Source organism: Chiloscyllium plagiosum, chromosome 3 (assembly GCF_004010195.1).
Source record: "Chiloscyllium plagiosum isolate BGI_BamShark_2017 chromosome 3, ASM401019v2, whole genome shotgun sequence".
Taxonomy (NCBI): Eukaryota; Metazoa; Chordata; class Chondrichthyes; order Orectolobiformes; family Hemiscylliidae; genus Chiloscyllium; species Chiloscyllium plagiosum.
In genome coordinates, this window is record NC_057712.1 from 131,212,228 (window position 1) to 131,231,793 (window position 19,566).

The 19,566-nt window shown below is 50.8% G+C and overlaps 1 protein-coding gene across 6 annotated transcripts in view; it reads left to right on the plus strand.

Annotated features, from left to right (window-relative positions):
• LOC122548552 (serum response factor-like) overlaps positions 1 to 19,566 on the plus strand; it is a 109,565-nt gene that overhangs the window by 49,714 nt on the left and 40,285 nt on the right. For 5 of the 6 annotated variants that reach the window (XM_043687354.1, XM_043687350.1, XM_043687348.1 and 2 more), the window contains exons 4-5: positions 4,891 to 5,131; positions 8,710 to 8,877. In XM_043687354.1, coding sequence (XP_043543289.1) covers positions 4,891 to 5,131; positions 8,710 to 8,877 — 409 coding nt within the window. The remainder of the gene's footprint in view (positions 1 to 4,890; positions 5,132 to 8,709; positions 8,878 to 19,566) is intronic. The other variant, XM_043687352.1, reaches the window with a different exon arrangement.

Here is a 19,566-nt window from a genome sequence, read left to right on the forward strand (position 1 = left end):
TTACTTTTTTGTAAAACTCGGTCTTCACACAGTTCCAATTGGAATATTTCTACCGGGGCCTGAGGCTTCCCAACTTCAAATATTTCACGGAATCGACCTTGAAGTTTCCCCCACCAGCATTCCACTGCACCCTCCCACACTGTGAACTGGCAACAAAACATAACCCTTCACTAGACCAGCCGTTACGCTGTTGGTAACATTGGAACTGCTTGTGTGCAAACTGGTTGACTTCTCCCCTCTCCCTCCCCCCCCCCCCCCCCACCAAAAAATGAAGTGGAGGCAGATTCGATTGAGGCATCCAAGAGGGCACTGGAGCTTTTGGATCGTCGTAGTGTGTGTAGATGTATAGGGTGAACACAAGAAATTGGCCTTGGGTAATTCCTTCACAAAGTGGCTCCTTCTGTACAGGAATAATTATGTTGTTCTGTCCTGCGATGCCTTAATATCTGACCTCCGTGATGTCTCAGGGTTTAATGAGGACCTGATTGTAGACTGGACAGTGATGGGGACAAAGTCCTCTGAGAGGGTCCTGAGGATCAGCTTCGGAATGAAGTGGGTGATGTTCCCACTGTTGGGGTTAGGTGGGGAGGGTGTGGGCATAACAATTTGTCACACTGTTCGAAAATATTTCCCTTTCCAACTGCTTTAAAAGATTTTTATTTCCAATTTTTCAGCTGTTTAAACAGCCATGAGGTGCAACAGGAGCAGTATTTCAAGGTCAGAACAGGGGAATTCCAGCTAAACTACAACCAGGATATGGATTTAAACTTGGAGGAACAAGAGGCAATTGTCATGTCCATGTCTGCAAAAGTTCAATAAACACATTGGAGTATGTTTTTACGTGAACTCTCAAAATTGTTTCCGTTCCTTTGGCTAGGGATGTGAACATGCTGAAGTCTCTCTGTTCTGGCTCAATACTGCTCTTATTTACCCCTTCCTCCTCCCTGATTTTATTTGCTGGTCGCATCTCCAAACCTCCGACACACTCCAGCCCCCACTCCAACTGTTTCTCCCTGTACTGCCCCCTGGCTTCTCGTGCAGTGCCGCCCGGCCCTGTCCCTCCCCTGCAGTACCTGCCCGGCCCTGTCCCACACCTGCGGTACCGCCCCGGCCCTGTCCCTCTAGCTCCTGTGCCACCCCTGCGGTACCTCCCCGGCATTGTCCCTCTAGCCCCTGTCCCTCTAGCCCCTGTTGTCCCTCCCGCCCCTGTTGTCCCTCCCCTGCAGTACCTCCCCGGCCCTGTCCCTCCCCTGCAGTACCGCCCGGTCCTGTCCCTCCCCGGCAGTCCCTCCCCGGCCCTGTCCCTCCCCTGCAGTACCTGCCCGGCCCTGTCCCTCCCCTGCAGTACCTGCCCGGCCCTGTCCCTCCCCTGCAGTACCTGCCCGGCCCTGTCCCTCCCCTGCAGTACCTGCCCGGCCCTGTCCCTCCCCTGCAGTACCTGCCCGGCCCTGTCCCTCCCCTGCAGTACCTGCCCGGCCCTGTCCCTCCCCTGCAGTACCTGCCCGGCCCTGTCCCTCCCCTGCAGTACCTGCCCGGCCCTGTCCCTCCCCTGCAGTACCTGCCCGGCCCTGTCCCTCCCCTGCAGTACCTGCCCGGCCCTGTCCCTCCCCTGCAGTACCTGCCCGGCCCTGTCCCTCCCCTGCAGTACCTGCCCGGCCCTGTCCCTCCCCTGCAGTACCTGCCCGGCCCTGTCCCTCCCCTGCAGTACCTGCCCGGCCCTGTCCCTCCCCTGCAGTACCTGCCCGGCCCTGTCCCTCCCCTGCAGTACCTGCCCGGCCCTGTCCCTCCCCTGCAGTACCTGCCCGGCCCTGTCCCTCCCCTGCAGTACCTGCCCGGCCCTGTCCCTCCCCTGCAGTACCTGCCCGGCCCTGTCCCTCCCCTGCAGTACCTGCCCGGCCCTGTCCCTCCCCTGCAGTACCTGCCCGGCCCTGTCCCTCCCCTGCAGTACCTGCCCGGCCCTGTCCCTCCCCTGCAGTACCTGCCCGGCCCTGTCCCTCCCCTGCAGTACCTGCCCGGCCCTGTCCCTCCCCTGCAGTACCTGCCCGGCCCTGTCCCTCCCCTGCAGTACCTGCCCGGCCCTGTCCCTCCCCTGCAGTACCTGCCCGGCCCTGTCCCTCCCCTGCAGTACCTGCCCGGCCCTGTCCCTCCCCTGCAGTACCTGCCCGGCCCTGTCCCTCCCCTGCAGTACCTGCCCGGCCCTGTCCCTCCCCTGCAGTACCTGCCCGGCCCTGTCCCTCCCCTGCAGTACCTGCCCGGCCCTGTCCCTCCCCTGCAGTACCTGCCCGGCCCTGTCCCTCCCCTGCAGTACCTGCCCGGCCCTGTCCCTCCCCTGCAGTACCTGCCCGGCCCTGTCCCTCCCCTGCAGTACCTGCCCGGCCCTGTCCCTCCCCTGCAGTACCTGCCCGGCCCTGTCCCTCCCCTGCAGTACCTGCCCGGCCCTGTCCCTCCCCTGCAGTACCTGCCCGGCCCTGTCCCTCCCCTGCAGTACCTGCCCGGCCCTGTCCCTCCCCTGCAGTACCTGCCCGGCCCTGTCCCTCCCCTGCAGTACCTGCCCGGCCCTGTCCCTCCCCTGCAGTACCTGCCCGGCCCTGTCCCTCCCCTGCAGTACCTGCCCGGCCCTGTCCCTCCCCTGCAGTACCTGCCCGGCCCTGTCCCTCCCCTGCAGTACCTGCCCGGCCCTGTCCCTCCCCTGCAGTACCTGCCCGGCCCTGTCCCTCCCCTGCAGTACCTGCCCGGCCCTGTCCCTCCCCTGCAGTACCTGCCCGGCCCTGTCCCTCCCCTGCAGTACCTGCCCGGCCCTGTCCCTCCCCTGCAGTACCTGCCCGGCCCTGTCCCTCCCCTGCAGTACCTGCCCGGCCCTGTCCCTCCCCTGCAGTACCTGCCCGGCCCTGTCCCTCCCCTGCAGTACCTGCCCGGCCCTGTCCCTCCCCTGCAGTACCTGCCCGGCCCTGTCCCTCCCCTGCAGTACCTGCCCGGCCCTGTCCCTCCCCTGCAGTACCTGCCCGGCCCTGTCCCTCCCCTGCAGTACCTGCCCGGCCCTGTCCCTCCCCTGCAGTACCTGCCCGGCCCTGTCCCTCCCCTGCAGTACCTGCCCGGCCCTGTCCCTCCCCTGCAGTACCTGCCCGGCCCTGTCCCTCCCCTGCAGTACCTGCCCGGCCCTGTCCCTCCCCTGCAGTACCTGCCCGGCCCTGTCCCTCCCCTGCAGTACCTGCCCGGCCCTGTCCCTCCCCTGCAGTACCTGCCCGGCCCTGTCCCTCCCCTGCAGTACCTGCCCGGCCCTGTCCCTCCCCTGCAGTACCTGCCCGGCCCTGTCCCTCCCCTGCAGTACCTGCCCGGCCCTGTCCCTCCCCTGCAGTACCTGCCCGGCCCTGTCCCTCCCCTGCAGTACCTGCCCGGCCCTGTCCCTCCCCTGCAGTACCTGCCCGGCCCTGTCCCTCCCCTGCAGTACCTGCCCGGCCCTGTCCCTCCCCTGCAGTACCTGCCCGGCCCTGTCCCTCCCCTGCTGCAGTGCCTCCCCGGCCCTGTCCCTCCCGGGCCATGTCCCTCCCCTGCAGTACCTCCCCGGCCCAGTACCTATCAGGCCCTGTCCCTCCCCTGTAGTGCCTCCCAGGCCCTGTCCCTCCCCCTCCCCTGCAGTACTTCCCGGGCCCTGTACCTCCCCCGCAGTGCCTCCCGGGCCTTGTCCCTCCTGGGTCCTGTCCCTCCCGTGCAGTTTTTCCCAGACCCTGTCCCTCCCCAGCCCTGTCCCTCCCGTGCAGTTTTTCCCAGACCCTGTCCCTTCCGGGCCCTGTCCCTCGCTGCAGGGGTTTGGCTCACAGCGTCTAGAATATGGCACTGGGGAGGTTTGTGGCTTGCGATTGGGATTTAGGATGTTGTGGAAGATTGGGCACCGGGATGGAGTGCTCTGTGCACCAGGTCATTGTTGGGGAAGAGCCTGATTGTGTGCTAGTGGATGTGTACCTTTTCTTTATTGAAGATAATAACGTAGGTTCTCGTTCGGTCAGTTTCCTCCCTTTAAGATATATTTTGTCCCGTGTTTTCATCAGGCATGAAAGGCCGTCGGTGGGAAGTTGCAGCGTAATGACCAGCGTAATGCTAGAGTTAATGTAATTCCCATGATTTCGAAAAATTAGTTCAAAAATTTCATCGAATGTCTCTTTCCTCACTGGTCAGACTGTGAACGAGCTGAGGTGATGGGGGACTGGATTATCTCCTGGATGTTGCCTCTGCCATCTCATTTTCATCCACAGTTGTTGGGTTGAAGATTGTGCAAGGGGAACCAAGTGAGCTTTAGAAGAACAGTTTGAGGCTGTGAAGTAACTGATTGCAGTGTGGGATCAAACTAGCTGTCAGCATTGTGGTTGTGTGATAAATGTCTCAGTGCTGCAGTGAACCATTAAAACTGCATCTTCCTCTATGTCGCTCATCTTACTGTATTACTGTGATGTTTCAATCAAACCACTTGAGTGAATTGGTCTATTCATTGAGAAGGAAGGACATGGAGGGCTATTTGGGGAAGGTGGGGGATTAGCACTGGGTAAATTGATTCTAAGAAGAACCAGCACGGACGTCAGAATGGCCTCCTTCTATGCTGTGATCCTGAGGGTTTCAGATGTGAAGGGTGTCCTACCCATGCTCTTTTACATGGCATGTAGACAGGGTGGTTTATGGATAGGGGGAGGTCGAAGAGCCTCAATGATGGTCTTGGACGGGGGCCCCCACTCTAGCTGGTAATTAGTCAAGCTGTTAGGTATTGGGTCCGGAACCTTCTAGAGACTGTGTCTTGGTCACTAATCTGGCACAATCTACTGTGAGGGTATGCTGCAATTTGTTTCTTCAGTTCAATGCTGGCTTCTGTTGTGTTTAATTCTTGGATAATCCCCTCCTCAGGACAACTTGAAACCAACAACATTCACAGTGGCCAATGTTCCAGGATCCACAGGCGTCAATCAATCAGCTTCAAACACTTCGACTAATCTCCAGGTCAGCACGGGTCACAACTTTCCTATCACCAACTACCTTGCACCTGTCACCGCCATCTCCAATAGCAACGGCGCCGTCTTCAAATCAACTGGTACAGGCACTTCTGGCAGCATGGTGCAGCTCCCGAGTGGATTCACTATCATGTCAGGTGTGTGTGTGTCTGTGTGTGAGAGAGATTCCGGTGAATGGAGGAAATGGGAGGACTGAGGTTGAGGGAGAAGGGAGGGAGAGGGTGGAGGGAGAGGGGAGGAGGTGCAGAAGGCTTGAGAGGGTGGAGCAGCTTCAAATACAGGGAATTAAAAGCTGCTTTTCTGATTTTACGCAACATTTGCAACAGGCTGTATTGAGTGGATGGCACAAATATAAATTAACATAGGCTCACCATTACAGAGTCATGGGGCAAAAAACCTGAACATTCAAGGATATTTTACTTTTCAAAACTATAGGATAGTTTTGGGATGGAAGGTGGGATGGCATTATTGGTTAAGGATGGCATCAGCATACAGTGAGAAATAATTTTGGTTTCCGAAAATCAAGATTTGGAATCAGCTCAGTTGGAGCAAAGAAACAACAATGGAAAGAAGTCACTGATTGGCTGTGTTTTCCCGGCACCCTTACACTGTACAATAGAAAGGCACTGCCATCATCAGGTAACTCGGCGGAGAGATGTGAAGGTGTTGGAGATTGGGGGGAAGGTTTACAAGAACGGTTTCACAGGGCGGGATCATCTTCAGTTTATCTCGAGAACTGAAGCCATGACTATTCTCCTTGGGGAATAGAAGGAAAATCAGACAGGTGCTCAAAATCCTGAGGGATCTGGACATAGTATTTGGGAGAAACTGTCCCCAGTGGTGGGAGGAATAAAGAATCATTTGACTTGGTTTGAAGATAATTGGCAAAAGATGAAATGGTGATGTGGAGCTGAAAGATCTGGAATGACTAGTGAGAGAATGGTGAGAGCAGGTTCAATCGCAGCACTCAGAAAATGGATAATTACCTGAAAAGGAAGAATGTGCAGGGCTCTCTCTCAGAGAGTTGCCTGAAATGCCACATAGAGTCATATAGCATGGAAAAACCCTTCGGTCCAACTCATCTATTCTGACCACAATGCCCAATCTAAACTAGTCCCATTTGCCTGCATGGGCCCATTTCCCTTTAAACCTTTCACATCCACATACCTGTCTAAATGTCTTTTAAATGTAATTGTGCCTGCCTCTACTACGTCCTCTAGCATCATATATGCTTCCTATATGCATCACCCTCTGTGTGAAAAGTTTGTTCCTCAGGTGGCCTCTGTTGTCACCATTCTGAGATTCTAAAAGAGAGGAACGTAAAGTAATCATGAGCATTGGAGAAAAAAGTATTGGATAAGCTAATGGGACTGAAAGCGGACAAGTTTCCTGGATCTAATGGTCTGCATCCTAGGTCTTAAAGGAAGCAACTACAGAGATAAGGAGTGCATTGGTACAAATCTGAAAATTCCTTAGATCCCGAACAACTATGAAGACAACATCACTATTCAAGAAATCAAGGTGACACAAAGTAGAAACTATAGACCAGTTAGTTCAATATCTGTTATTGGGAAATGCTCAAATCCATTATTAAGGATGTAGCAGCAAACTGTTCAGAAAATTAAGTCTATCAAATTGTATAATGTACTTTTTGAAAGACAATTCTATTTGACATTTGTTAGGGTTCTTTGAAGATGTAACAAGCTGGGTCAATAAAGGAGTGCCACTGCACGCAGTGCATTTGGATGTCCCAAAGGCATTCCAGAATACAAAATTTACAAGGTTAATACACAAGATAAGAACTTCTGGTTTTGAGGATAGTCTATTAGAATGGAAGGAGGGCTGAATAATTAACGTGTATCAGAGAGTTAGGAGAACTGGATCATATTTAGGTTATTACTTAATGGAGTGATTTAGGTTCAGTGCCGTGGTTTCAACTACTTCTAAACCAGTCCCATTTTGGTCTTTCAGCTGAGCAAATATATTGATTATCTACTGTGTTTGATCATGTTCTGATGGGACATTGATTGCTGCTGACACTGATTTGTACCTGTAAGGTTCTGCAACAAATGCTGGAGGCAATTGGGTTTTGAATGAGGTGATAGCTTGGGATTTCCCGTGATTCTAATTTCGATCATCTTCTGCCCCGTGCGTGTTTGTTAAAGAGGCTACAGTATTTCTTTAACTTGGCTGTGTCAGACTTGGCAACTGATTATTCAAACTTCAAAGTGAAGCATGCAGAGTGATCCATGCAGTGCTTCCTTTGACCACCATGTGAACACTTCTCAGACATGAGCTACCCAGAAAAGATTGGCTTTGGTATTCCTGGCTCGAAGGATTGTCCCAGCATGGTGTAGGTGCTTAACCAGCAGCTCAGTATCTGGGATTTTATCCTGCTCTCTGATCTTCAGCTTCTGAACACAGCCCAAGTGAAGGGGATTGAGCTTCTTAGCTTGCTGCTGTGTTATGTGCATTAACCTGTCTTAATGACTAGGATGGAGGGATAACTATTACAGTCAGATGTCCTAATGAGAGCAAGATGGGAAGGGAAGCTAGTTGTGAAGAGGATGTAAAGACTCAGTAAAAGGTGATAGGTAGATTAAATGAGTGGGTAAAAATGGGAAGATGGATTATAATGTGAAGTTTAATTGTCCCTCATAAGAATTGAAAAGACGTAGAAGATTTGAATGGAGAGGGATTGCAGAACTCAGTGGTACAGAGGGTGACCTCCTGCCTGATGGATAAGTTAGTGTTTGATACAGCAAGCAAGGCAGAAGGCAGATGGAAACTTGCCTCTATTGCAAAAGGAATGGAGCATAAAGCAGGGAAATCACACTGCAACAGAACCAGGCCTTGGGATCATCTTCCCCACAGACCATAGAGCCCTCGCTATTGAATATGTTTGAGGCAAAGTTAGAGCAGGTTTTGATTGTAGAGGGGGTGAAGGCATTAGGGAGGACAGGCAACAATGTGATGTTAAGACTAGAATAAGATCAGTCACTACCACATCAAATGGCAGAGCAGGCTCAATCGGCTGAGTGGCCCACACCTGCACCTAACCCCAGAATCTTTATTCCAGAGAATATGAAGCTATAGTGTGCAAAATAGCCTTAAGTTTTAGACCCATGGTAATACTGCTGTCCCAATTAATCGTGGTCAATGTGTCATTTACATTTCCCCTCAGCCGCCCATCTGCCCTGACATGCATGCGCATGCACACACACACCCTTGCCCAACAGACCATTCACCATCCCTCCCCTGGCCCAGGCCTGCCCAGACACTTCCACACTATCACCCATTGCCCTCTGTTAGCCGACCCACTGCCCTCCTCAATGTTGGCCCACATTCTCTACCTCTCTGCAAGCCTGCCTACACCCCTCCCCACATAGCTGTCCACGTGAATTAAGAAGTTACCAGGAATTACTACCATCTCAGTCATTCAGCCTATTACCCAGCATTCCTCCCCCCTGCCCCCCTGAATACCCAACATAACTCCAACCACCTCTCAATATTTCACTGTGCCATGATATTTTTCTGAATTAGCCACCTTTAGTCCCGTTACACCATCCTAATCCCTGTCCAGTACACAGCTTTAGCTTGCTTTGCAGAGCTCAGTGAAGCTGTTCCCACCCCTGTATCCATGCTTCTGTCCTTGCCCACCAGAGTGAGTGTGGTTCCAGTCACTCACGCAGTTTGTATATTTTCCGTCTGACAGGTACAGCACTGCAAGGCACACCAACCATCCCGATTGGTCAGCTCCAGCAACATTCCCTGGCCATCCAGGGTCAACAGGGTCAGGTGGTGACCAGTCAGTCACAACAAGGACAGCAGACGGTCTTTCGCTTCCCAGCATCTGCAGGCGGACAAATAGTCTCCATTGCAGGCGAGTGTGCTTCTCTCAGCTCAGCTCAGTAAAAGTGAATGTCTTGCTGCCGATTCTGATGCTCAGAATCCAAACAGTGTCCAGTGAGAAGAGGCAGCTAGAGCCTGTAGGAGGGAGAGATGTCACATTACTGTGAGGTTGGGAGCATTCAACCATGGCAGAGCCTGGGGTGGAGGGGATGGGCTGATGTTAGTGACCCCGGGACAGGTGGCTGGTGGAGCCTAGGATGTGACAGACGGTAGATTAGGAGCAAGTATGGAGAGGTGGTGGTTGGGGGGAGGGTGAAGGCAGTTTGTCAAAGCCAGGCAGGAGAGGGAGAAATTGGGTGGGCGAGAAGTGAGCGAGTAAGAGAGAGCGTAGGTTTAGGTGGGAGAGTGCATGGGTGGGGAGGGCAAAGGAGTATGGCTAAGAAGGGCCTTTTGGATCATCTTCCATTTGTGAATCATGAAAAACTTCCCAATAATGTTTGCAGATTTCTGTCTAAAGTATCTGGGAATTCCTGAAGAGATCAGGGGTCCTGGACTCTAGGACAAGTTCAGGCAGTTTGGCGAGGCCAACTAGCCACAAGGGAGTTGTGACTCTTATCACTGAGTGGAAAGTGTGTGTCACAAACATTGTTACGAGAAGTTTCTAGATAGGATTGGACCAGATTTCCCAATGGGATTGTAGGAACTCATGGAAGAGTCCATCTGCCATAACCAGTTTGGCAGTGGAGCTAAAGCATAAAGACTCTGGGTTTGCAGCAGGATAGTTAATCTCTTATACTGACAGAATATGCCATCTTTAACATCACAAAGAATTCCGACAGAAATGATTGTGAAAAAGAAATTTGACACCAACACACCACATCCAATCGAGCAGAACTTTGAAACCAAAAGAGAAAATGCTGGAAAATCTCAGCAGGTCTGGCACCATCTGTAAGGAGAGAAAAGAGTTGACGTTTCGACAAAGTGTCAGTTAGACTCGAAACGTCAGCTCTTTTCTCTCCTCACAGATGCTGCCAGACCTGCTGAGATTTTTCAGCATTTTCTCTTTTGGTTTCAGATTCCAGCATCCGCAGTAATTTGCTTTTATCCCGAGCAGAACTTTGATTGAGGTCTGAAAGAGGTGTGAAGGAGAGAAGTTCAGAGCTTTTTGGGCTGAGACCACAGCGATGGAATGGTTCAAACAGACGATGTTCTTGGGGTCAGAATGAGATGAGCACAAACATCCCGAAGTATTGTAGGGCTCAGGGACATGACGGTTAGAGAAAGGCAGGGTCAGGGTGAGATATGAAGGGGAGAATGGGAACTGTTAGAAGGTGAACCTTGATGTGGTGAAGACACTTGTGCTCCTCTTAATGATGAGGTTGGGTGTTCTGGCCTTCCTCGCTCCTTGGAGAGCCACCAAGCGCGAGGTCAGGGAGAGGTGCCAGACAATGTAGGGTCAAGAGTGGAACAAATGAACAAAGAATGTGTCCCCCAATGCTGCAGTGGTTAGGTGGACCCAGTCATAGTGCCTTGACATTTCACTGAATTCTGAATATGCACTTGTTAAGATCGAGTAGACCAAGTCTGTCTCATTAAACAAAACTGGAATAGGTTTAGTTTTTGGTCAGTAGTAACCGCCAGGATGTGGATGGTGGGGTATTTGGTGATGATGCCATTGAATGCCAGTGATCGTTAGATTGTCTTTTGTTGGAGATGGTCATTGATTGGCAGTCGTGTGGTGCGAATGTTACTCGCCACTTTTCGGCCCAAGCCAGGTACTACTCAACCCTTGTTGCGTTATGGACTGCTTCAGTATCTGTAAGTGCTGAACATTGTGCAATCATTGGTGAATGATTAGATTAGATTCTGTATAGCGTGGAAACAGGCCCTTCGGCCCAACAAGTCCACACCAATCCTCTGAAGAACAACCCACTCAGACACGTTCCCCTGCATTTAACCCTAACACTATGGGCAATTTAGCTTGACCAATTCACCTAACCTGCACATCTTTGGACTGTGGGAGGAAACCGGAGCACTCAGAGAAAACCTTCGCAGACACGGGGAGAATGTGCAAACTCCACACAGTCAGTCGCCTGAGGCGGGAATTGAACCCGGGTCTCTGACGCTGTGAGGCAGTAGTGCTAACCACTCAGCCACCATGCCGCCCTAAATATCTCCACTTCTGACCTTATGATGAAAGGAAGGTCATTGATGAAGCAGCTGAAGATGGTTGGGCCCAGGACACTACTCTGAGGAGCTCCTGCAGAGATATCTGGAACTAAGTTGTCTGACCAAAAACCACAACCATCTTCCTATGGTCAGGTATGACTCCAATCGGAGGAGAGTTCCTCCCAGTTCGCATCAACTCAAGTTTTGCGAGAGGTCCTTGCTGCCACACTCGGTCAAGTGTGATCTTGATGTCAGCGGTTGTCACACTCACCTCACCTCACCTCATCTCACCCCTGGAATTCAGCTCTTTTGTCTGTTCTTGAACCAAGGCTGTAATGGGGTCAGGAGTGGCCCTAGCCAAACCAAACTGGCTGCCACTGAGCAAGTTGCTGCTTGACATTACTGTTAACAACACCTTTCTTCATTTTATGGATGATTTAGTAATTACTCAGATGGAGTAATTAGCTGGATTTTTGTGCACAGGCTATATCTGGGCAATTTTCCACATTGTCGGTAGATGGCAGTGTTGTAACTGGACTGGGACAGCTCGCTTAGGGGAGTGGCAAGTTCTGGAGCACAAGTCTTCAGTACTATTGGTGGAGGTTGGCATTGGCAAGGAATCAGCCTCACCACATCATCGTGACAGATGTTGGACTTTTATAGTGGAGCTGAACACTTTAACACTGCACTTTGGAGTTCAATGACCCTTGACATTACAATATTGTTGCAAGGCTGCTTTGTGCACAGGGACAGGCACCCACCTCAGGCATCAGAAGTCACATGTTGATTTGCAAAGGGGACAATTACTGTGAAGTGCAGCTCAGCATATAAGAGTCAGTGTGGTGATGCGGAGATTCTGGGCATGCATAAAGGATCTCACAGGCAGAGCCTTTCTCACCACCAGCCAAAACATGTCCTGGTGTTTGTTTGAAAGTTGGAGCGATGAGGCATTCTGCCAAATGACTTTGACCAGACAGGATCTGCCCTCTCCTGTTCCTAAAGGGTCTCAAGGACGTTATGTGCTGACTACTTTGGTCAAAGGTGTTTCTCTTCACAAATTTCTCCACAAAGGACAGGGGATACGGAGTGAATCGAATTGGCTGGAGGCTGGCATCTGTAATGCTGGGGACCACTGGAGGAGACAGATGATGGATCATTCACTTGGCATTTCTGGCTGAAGATTATGTTTTGCATTGATGTGCTAGCTCTTCCATCATTGAGGATGGGGTATTTGTGCAGCCTCCTCCAGCAAGTTGTTTAATCATCCACTGCCATTCACAGGTAGATGTGGCAGGAGTGGAAAACTTAGATCTGATCCATTGGTCGTAGGATCACTTGGCTGTGTCTATCGCTTGCTGCTTATGCTGTTTGGTGGCTTTACCAGATTGACACCTCATTTTGAAGTCTGTGAAGTGGTCACTGTTCCTGATTCTGTCATGTACAGAGGCTGGTAAAGATGAGATTAAGTATGTTTTTCCCTTTGGCAGGTGGTGAGGGAACCAACAAAAGACCCAGTCCGGCAGCTATGTTCTTTGGGACCTGACCAGCTCTATCAGTCGTGCTGCTGCTGAGCCGCTCTTGGTGGTAAACATTGAAATCCCCCACCCAGAGTACATTCTGCACCCTTTCTACCACCAGTATTTTCTTCAAAGTGTTCAACGTGAAGGAGAGCTGATTCATTAGCTGAGAGAGAGCACTGTGTGGAAACCAGCAGGAGGCTTCCTTACCTATGTTTAACTTAAGGGCGGTACACTGGCTCAGCGGTTAGCACTGCTGCTTCACAGCGGGTTCGATTCCAGCATTGGGCAGCTGTCTGTGTGGAGTTGGCATATTCTTCCCGTGTCTGCGTGGGTTTCTTCCCACAGTCCAAAGATGTTCAGGTTAGGTGTATTGGCCACGGTAAATTGCACATAATGTTCGGAGGTGTGTAGGCTTGGTGCATTAGCCGGGGAAATGTAGAATAGTAGGGTAGGGGAATTGTTCTGGGTGGGATGCTCTTCGGAGGGTAGGTGTGGACTTGTTGGGCCAGATGGCCTATTTCCACACTATAGAGATCCTATGGTTCTTCTGTGACTGATGCCATGACTTCTTAATGTTGAGGACTCCCAGGGCAATTCTTTTCTGACTACATACCACTGTGCCACCTCCTCTGTTTAGTATGTCTTTCCCATGGGACAGGACATATCCAGGGATGGTGACGGTGGTATCAGTCATACTCACAGAACCGTACATTGCAGAGAATGTTAGGGTGTTGCTTGAAAAGTCTGAGACAGCTTCCCATTAGTCTGAGATGTTGGGAAGGAGGGCTTTATTGGATCGACAGGACTGGACTAACTAACATTCTCCCCGAGACTCCCCTGGAATGACTGACGCTCTCCCCCAGACTCCCCTGGAATGACTGATGGCTCTCCCCGAGACTCCCCTGGAATGACTGACGCTCTCCCCGAGACTCCCCTGGAATGACTGATGGCTCTCCCCGAGATTCCCCTGGAATGACTGATGGCTCTCCCCAAGATTCCCCTGGAATGACTGATGGCTCTCCCCGAGATTCCCCTGGAATGACTGACGCTCTCCCCGAGACTCCCCTGGAATGACTGACGCTCTCCCCGAGACTCCGCTGGAATGACTGACCACTTCCTGGCATTCAACAAAAACATCTGGTGTCCATTCTTATCACACTCAAGCCAAGGGTCAGTAGATTTGCAATTCAGCTTTTCTTTCAATGACCAGGAATCTTGCTTCTGCAGTTGAGTTCTGGATGTGCCAGTTTGAACATGACCCGATACTTTGTAAATAACTGTTAGTTTCTGTCTCTGACCCAAAATTGTTGTTAATTTGACTGGAAGCAAAATGTTGGAAATCTAAAATAAAAAACAAAAATTGCTGGATAAACTCAGCAGGTGCATCAGCATTGTGGACAGAGAGAAATAGGTAACTTGTCTCGCCCATCATGATTCTTCATAAGAATGTTTGAAACCTTTGAGAGAAACAGAATTAAGGCTTCAAACGTTCCGAAGAAGGATCATGATGGACGAGACAAGTTGATCTGTTTCACTCACCATAGATGCTGCCAGATTTTACAGCGCCTTCAGTTTTATTCCATCGTTCATTTGTATGAGATTAGTGATGAACTGTGAGCACCATTTCAGGCATAATAAGTCTCAATGACGACTTTGTTTAGTACTGGTCCATGCAATAAACCTTTGTGTGACAATCCAGGAACGTGATATGGGGGTTCTGTCTTATCAGCTTTTGATTGGAAGGTCTGTGGTCACTTTGCATCATGTGATCGCTTGCAATCATATTTGAAAAAGATTCCATTTAATGTTCAAAGCAAGAAACTACAGCATTTAAAACTATTTATGATGTCTATTTATGTTGTATGGCTATAACGGAATTGGAAAAACTGATCGCTCTGGAAGCACCCCTGTAAGCACTGCAGTCTCAGAGAGCTCCCTGTAAACACTGAGACTGTTGGACAACCCTATAAATACTGATGAACACTTGGGGACCCTCTGCAAATCTTGACATACTCCACGCTGTGACCCCCTGTAAATACTGACACACTCCTGGAAACACCCTGTAAATACTGACACACTCCTGGGGACGCCCTGTAAATACTGACACACTCCTGGAAACACCCTGTAAATACTGACACGCCTGGACACACCCTATAAATACTGACACGCTACTGGTGACACCCTGTAAATACTGACGCGCTCCTGAGAACACCCTGTAAATACTGACCTGCTGGTGACGCCCTGTAAATACTGACACGCTACTGGTGACACCCTGTAAATACTGACGCGCTCCTGGGAACACCCTGTAAATACTGACCTGCTGGTGACGCCCTGTAAATAATGACACGCTCCTGATGGCGCCCTGTAAATACTGACACGCTCCTGATGACGCCCTGTAAATACTGACACGCTCCTGGTGACGCCCTCTAAATACTGACACACTCCTGGGGACGCCCCGTAAATACTGACAGACCCCTGGTGACGACCTGTAAGACAGACACCTGGTGACGCTTGTAAATACTTACACACTCCTGGAGACGACCCGTAAATACAGACATGCTCCTGGACACACGCTGGCAATATTGACGCGCACCTGGTGACACCCTATAAATGCTGACGCACTCCTGGTGACGCCCTGTACTGATGATACCCTGTAAATACTGACACACTCCTGGTGATGCCCAGTAAATACTGACACACTCCTGGAAATACCCTGTAAATACTGGCACACTCCTGGTGACGCCCTGTAAATACTGACACACTCCTGATGATACCCTGTAAATACTGACACACTCCTGGTGATGCCCTGTAAACACTGACACACTCCTGGAAACACCCCGTCAATACTGATACTCTCCAGGGAACACCCCTTATTCTGACACACTCCTGGTGATGCTCCGTAAATACTGACATCCTCCTGGACACACCCTGTAAATACTGACACAATCCTGGTGATGCCCTGTAAATAGTGACATACTCCTGGACACACCCTGTAAATGCTGACACGCTCCTGGACGCACTGTAAATACTTACACGCTCCTGGGGCATGCCCTGTAAATATTGACACACACTTGGTGACGCCACATAAATACGCACACGCTCCTGGTGAAGCCCCGTAAATACTGACACGTTCCTGGTGACACCCTGTAAATGCCGACACCCTCCTGGTGACACCCTAAATACTGACACACTCCTGGGCATGCCCTGTAAATACTGACGCACTCCTGGTGACGCCCTGTAAATACTGACACACTCCTGGTAACGCCCTGTAAAAACTGACACACCTGGAAACACCCTGTAAATACTGGCGCACTCCTGGAAATACCCTGTAAATACTGACACACTCCTCAACACACCCTGTAAATACTGACACACTCCTGGTGACGGCCTGTAAATACTGACACACTCCTGGTGACGACCCGTAAATACAGACATACTCCTGGCCCCACACTGTAAATATTGATGTACTCCTGGTGACACCCTGTAAATGCTGATGCACTCCTGGTGACGCCCTGTAAATACTAACACACTCCTGGGCCTGCCCTGTAAATACTGGCACATTCCTGGGCACGCCTAGTAAATACTGACACACCCCTGGTGACGACCTGTAAGATAGACCCCTGGTGACGCTTGTAAATACTTACGCACTCCTGGTGATGACCCGTAAATACTGACACACTCCTGGTGACGCCCTGTAAATACTGACACACTCTTGGAAACGATCTGTAAATACTGACACACTCCTGGAAATACCATGTAAATACTGATACACCCCTGGGCACGCCCAGTAAGTACTGATACACCCCCTGGGCACGCCCAGTAAGTACTGACACACCCCTGGGCACGCCCAGTAAATACTGACACACCCCTGGGCACGCCCAGTAAATACTGACACACCTCTGGGCACGCCCAGTAAATACTGACACACCCCTGGGCACGCCCAGTAAATACTGACACACCCCTGGGCACGCCCAGTAAATACTGACACACTCCTGGGCACGCCCTGTAAATACTGACACACCCCTGGTGACGACCTGTAAGACAGACTCCTGGTGACACTTGTAAATACTTACACCCTCCTGGTGACGACCCGTAAATACTGACACAATCCTCAACACACCCTGTAAATACTGACACGCTCTTGGTGACGCCCTGGAAATACTGACACGCTACTGGACTCACTCTGGAAATTCTGACAAGCTCCTGGTCACCCCCTATAAATACTGACACACTCCTGGACACACCCTGTAAATACTGACACACGTCTGGTGACACCCTGTAAATACTGACACACTCCTGGACACACCCTGTAAATACTGACACACGTTTGGTTATACCCTGTAAATACTGACACACTCCTGGTGATGCCCTGTAAATACTGACACACTCCTGGAGACGCCCTTTAAATATTTACACTCCTGGTGACAACCCATAAATACTGACACATTCCTGGTGACGCCCCGCAGATACTGACACGCTCCTGGTGATACCCTGTAAATGCTGACACGCTCCTGGACACACCCCGTAATGCTGACAAGCTCCTGGTGACGCCCCTGGAAATGCTGACATACTCCTGGTGACGCCCTGGAAATGCTGACACGCTCCTGGTGACGCCCTGGAAATGCTGACACGCTCCTGGTGACGCCCTGGAAATACTGACACGCTCCTGGTGACACCCTGGAAATACTGACACGCTCCTGGTGACGCCTGGAAATACTGACACGCTCCTGGACTCACTCTGGAAATTCTGACAGGTTCCTGGTGACCCCCTATAAATACTGACACACTCCTGGACACACCCCGTAAATACTGACACGCGTCTGGTGACGCCCTGTAAATACTGACACACTCCTGCTGACAACCCGTAAATACTGACACATTCTTGGAAACAATCTGTAAATATTGACACACTCCTGGTGATGCCCCGCAAATATTGATACGCTCCTGGGAACACCCTGTAAATACAGACATGCTCGTGGGAACACCCTGTAAATACTGACACGCCCCTGGTGACGCCCTGTAAATACTGACACACTCCTGGAAACACCCTGTAAATACAGTGCCAGAGACCCGGGTTCAATTCCCGCCTCAGGCGACCGACTGTGTGGAGTTTGCACGTTCTCCCCGTGTCTGCGTGGGTTTCCTCTGGGTGCTCCGGTTTCCTCCCACAGTCCAAAGATGTGCATGTCAGGTGAATTGGCCATGCTAAATTGCCCGTAGTGTTAGGTAAGGGGTAAATGTAGGGGTATGGGTGGGTTGCGCTTCGGCTGGTCGGTGTGGACTTGTTGGGCCGAAGGGCCTGTTTCCACACTGTAAGTAATCTAATCTCATCTACTGACACACTTCTGGAAACACCCTGTAAATACTGACACGCCCCTGGACACACCCTGTAAATACTGACACACTCCTGGTGATGCCCACTAAATACTGACACACTCCTGGTGATGCCCAATAACCTGGTGGCGCCCTGTAAATATTGACACACACCTGGTGACGCCCCATAAATACTGACACACTCCTAGTGACCAACCGTAAATACTGATACACTCTGGAAACATTCTGTAAATACTGACACACAAATGCTGACATGCTCCAGGTGACACCCTGTAAATGCTGACACACTCCTGGTGACGCCCTGTAAATACTGACATGCTCCTGGTGACGCCTTGTAAATACTGACATGCTCCTGGTGACGCCCTGTAAATACTGACATGCTCCTGGTGACGCCCTGTAAATACTGACATGCTCCTGGTGATGCCCTGTAAATACTGACACGTTCCTGGGAACACCGTGTAAATACTGACACAATCCTGGTGATGCCCTGTAAATAGTGACATACTCCTGGACACACCCTGTAAATGCTGACATGCTCCTGGACGCACTGTAAATACTTACACGCTCCTGGGGCATGCCCTGTAAATATTGACACACTCTTGGTGACGCCACATAAATACGCACACGCTCCTGGTGAAGCCCCGTAAATACTGACACGCTCCTGGTGACACCCTGTAAATGCCGACACGCTCCTGGTGACACCCTAAATACTGACACACTCCTGGGCATGCCCTGTAAATACTGACGCACTCCTGGTGATGCCCTGTAAATACTGACACACCCCTGGTAACGCCCTGTAAAAACTGACACACCTGGAAACACCCTGTAAATACTGGCGCACTCCTGGAAATACCCTGTAAATACTGACACACTCCTCAACACACCCTGTAAATACTGACACACTCCTGATGATACCCTGTAAATACTGACACACTCCTCAACACACCCTGTAAATACTGACACACTCCTGATGATACCCTGTAAATACTGACACACTCCTCAACACACCCTGTAAATACTGACACACTCCTGATGATACCCTGTAAATACTGACACACTCCTCAACACACCCTGTAAATACTGACACACTCCTGATGATACCCTGTAAATACTGACACACTCCTCAACACACCCTGTAAATACTGACACACTCCTGGTAACGCCCTGTAAAAACTGACACACCTGGAAACACCCTGTAAATACTGGCGCACTCCTGGAAATACCCTGTAAATACTGACACACTCCTCAACACACCCTGTAAATACTGACACACTCCTGGTAACGCCCTGTAAAAACTGACACACCTGGAAACACCCTGTAAATACTGGCGCACTCCTGGAAATACCCTGTAAATACTGACACACTCCTCAACACACCCTGTAAATACTGACACACTCCTGGTGATGCCCTGTAAACACTGACACACTCCTGGAAACACCCCGTCAATACTGATACTCTCCAGGGAACACCCCTTATTCTGACACACTCCTGGTGATGCTCCGTAAATACTGACATGCTCCTGGACACACCCTGTAAATACTGACACACTTCTGGTGATGCCCAATAAATATTGACACGCTCCTGGAAACAAACTGTAAATACTTACGCATTCCAGGTGACGCCCTGTAAATACTGACACACTCCTGGAAACACCCTGGAAATACTGACACATGCCTGGAAACACCCTGGAAATACTG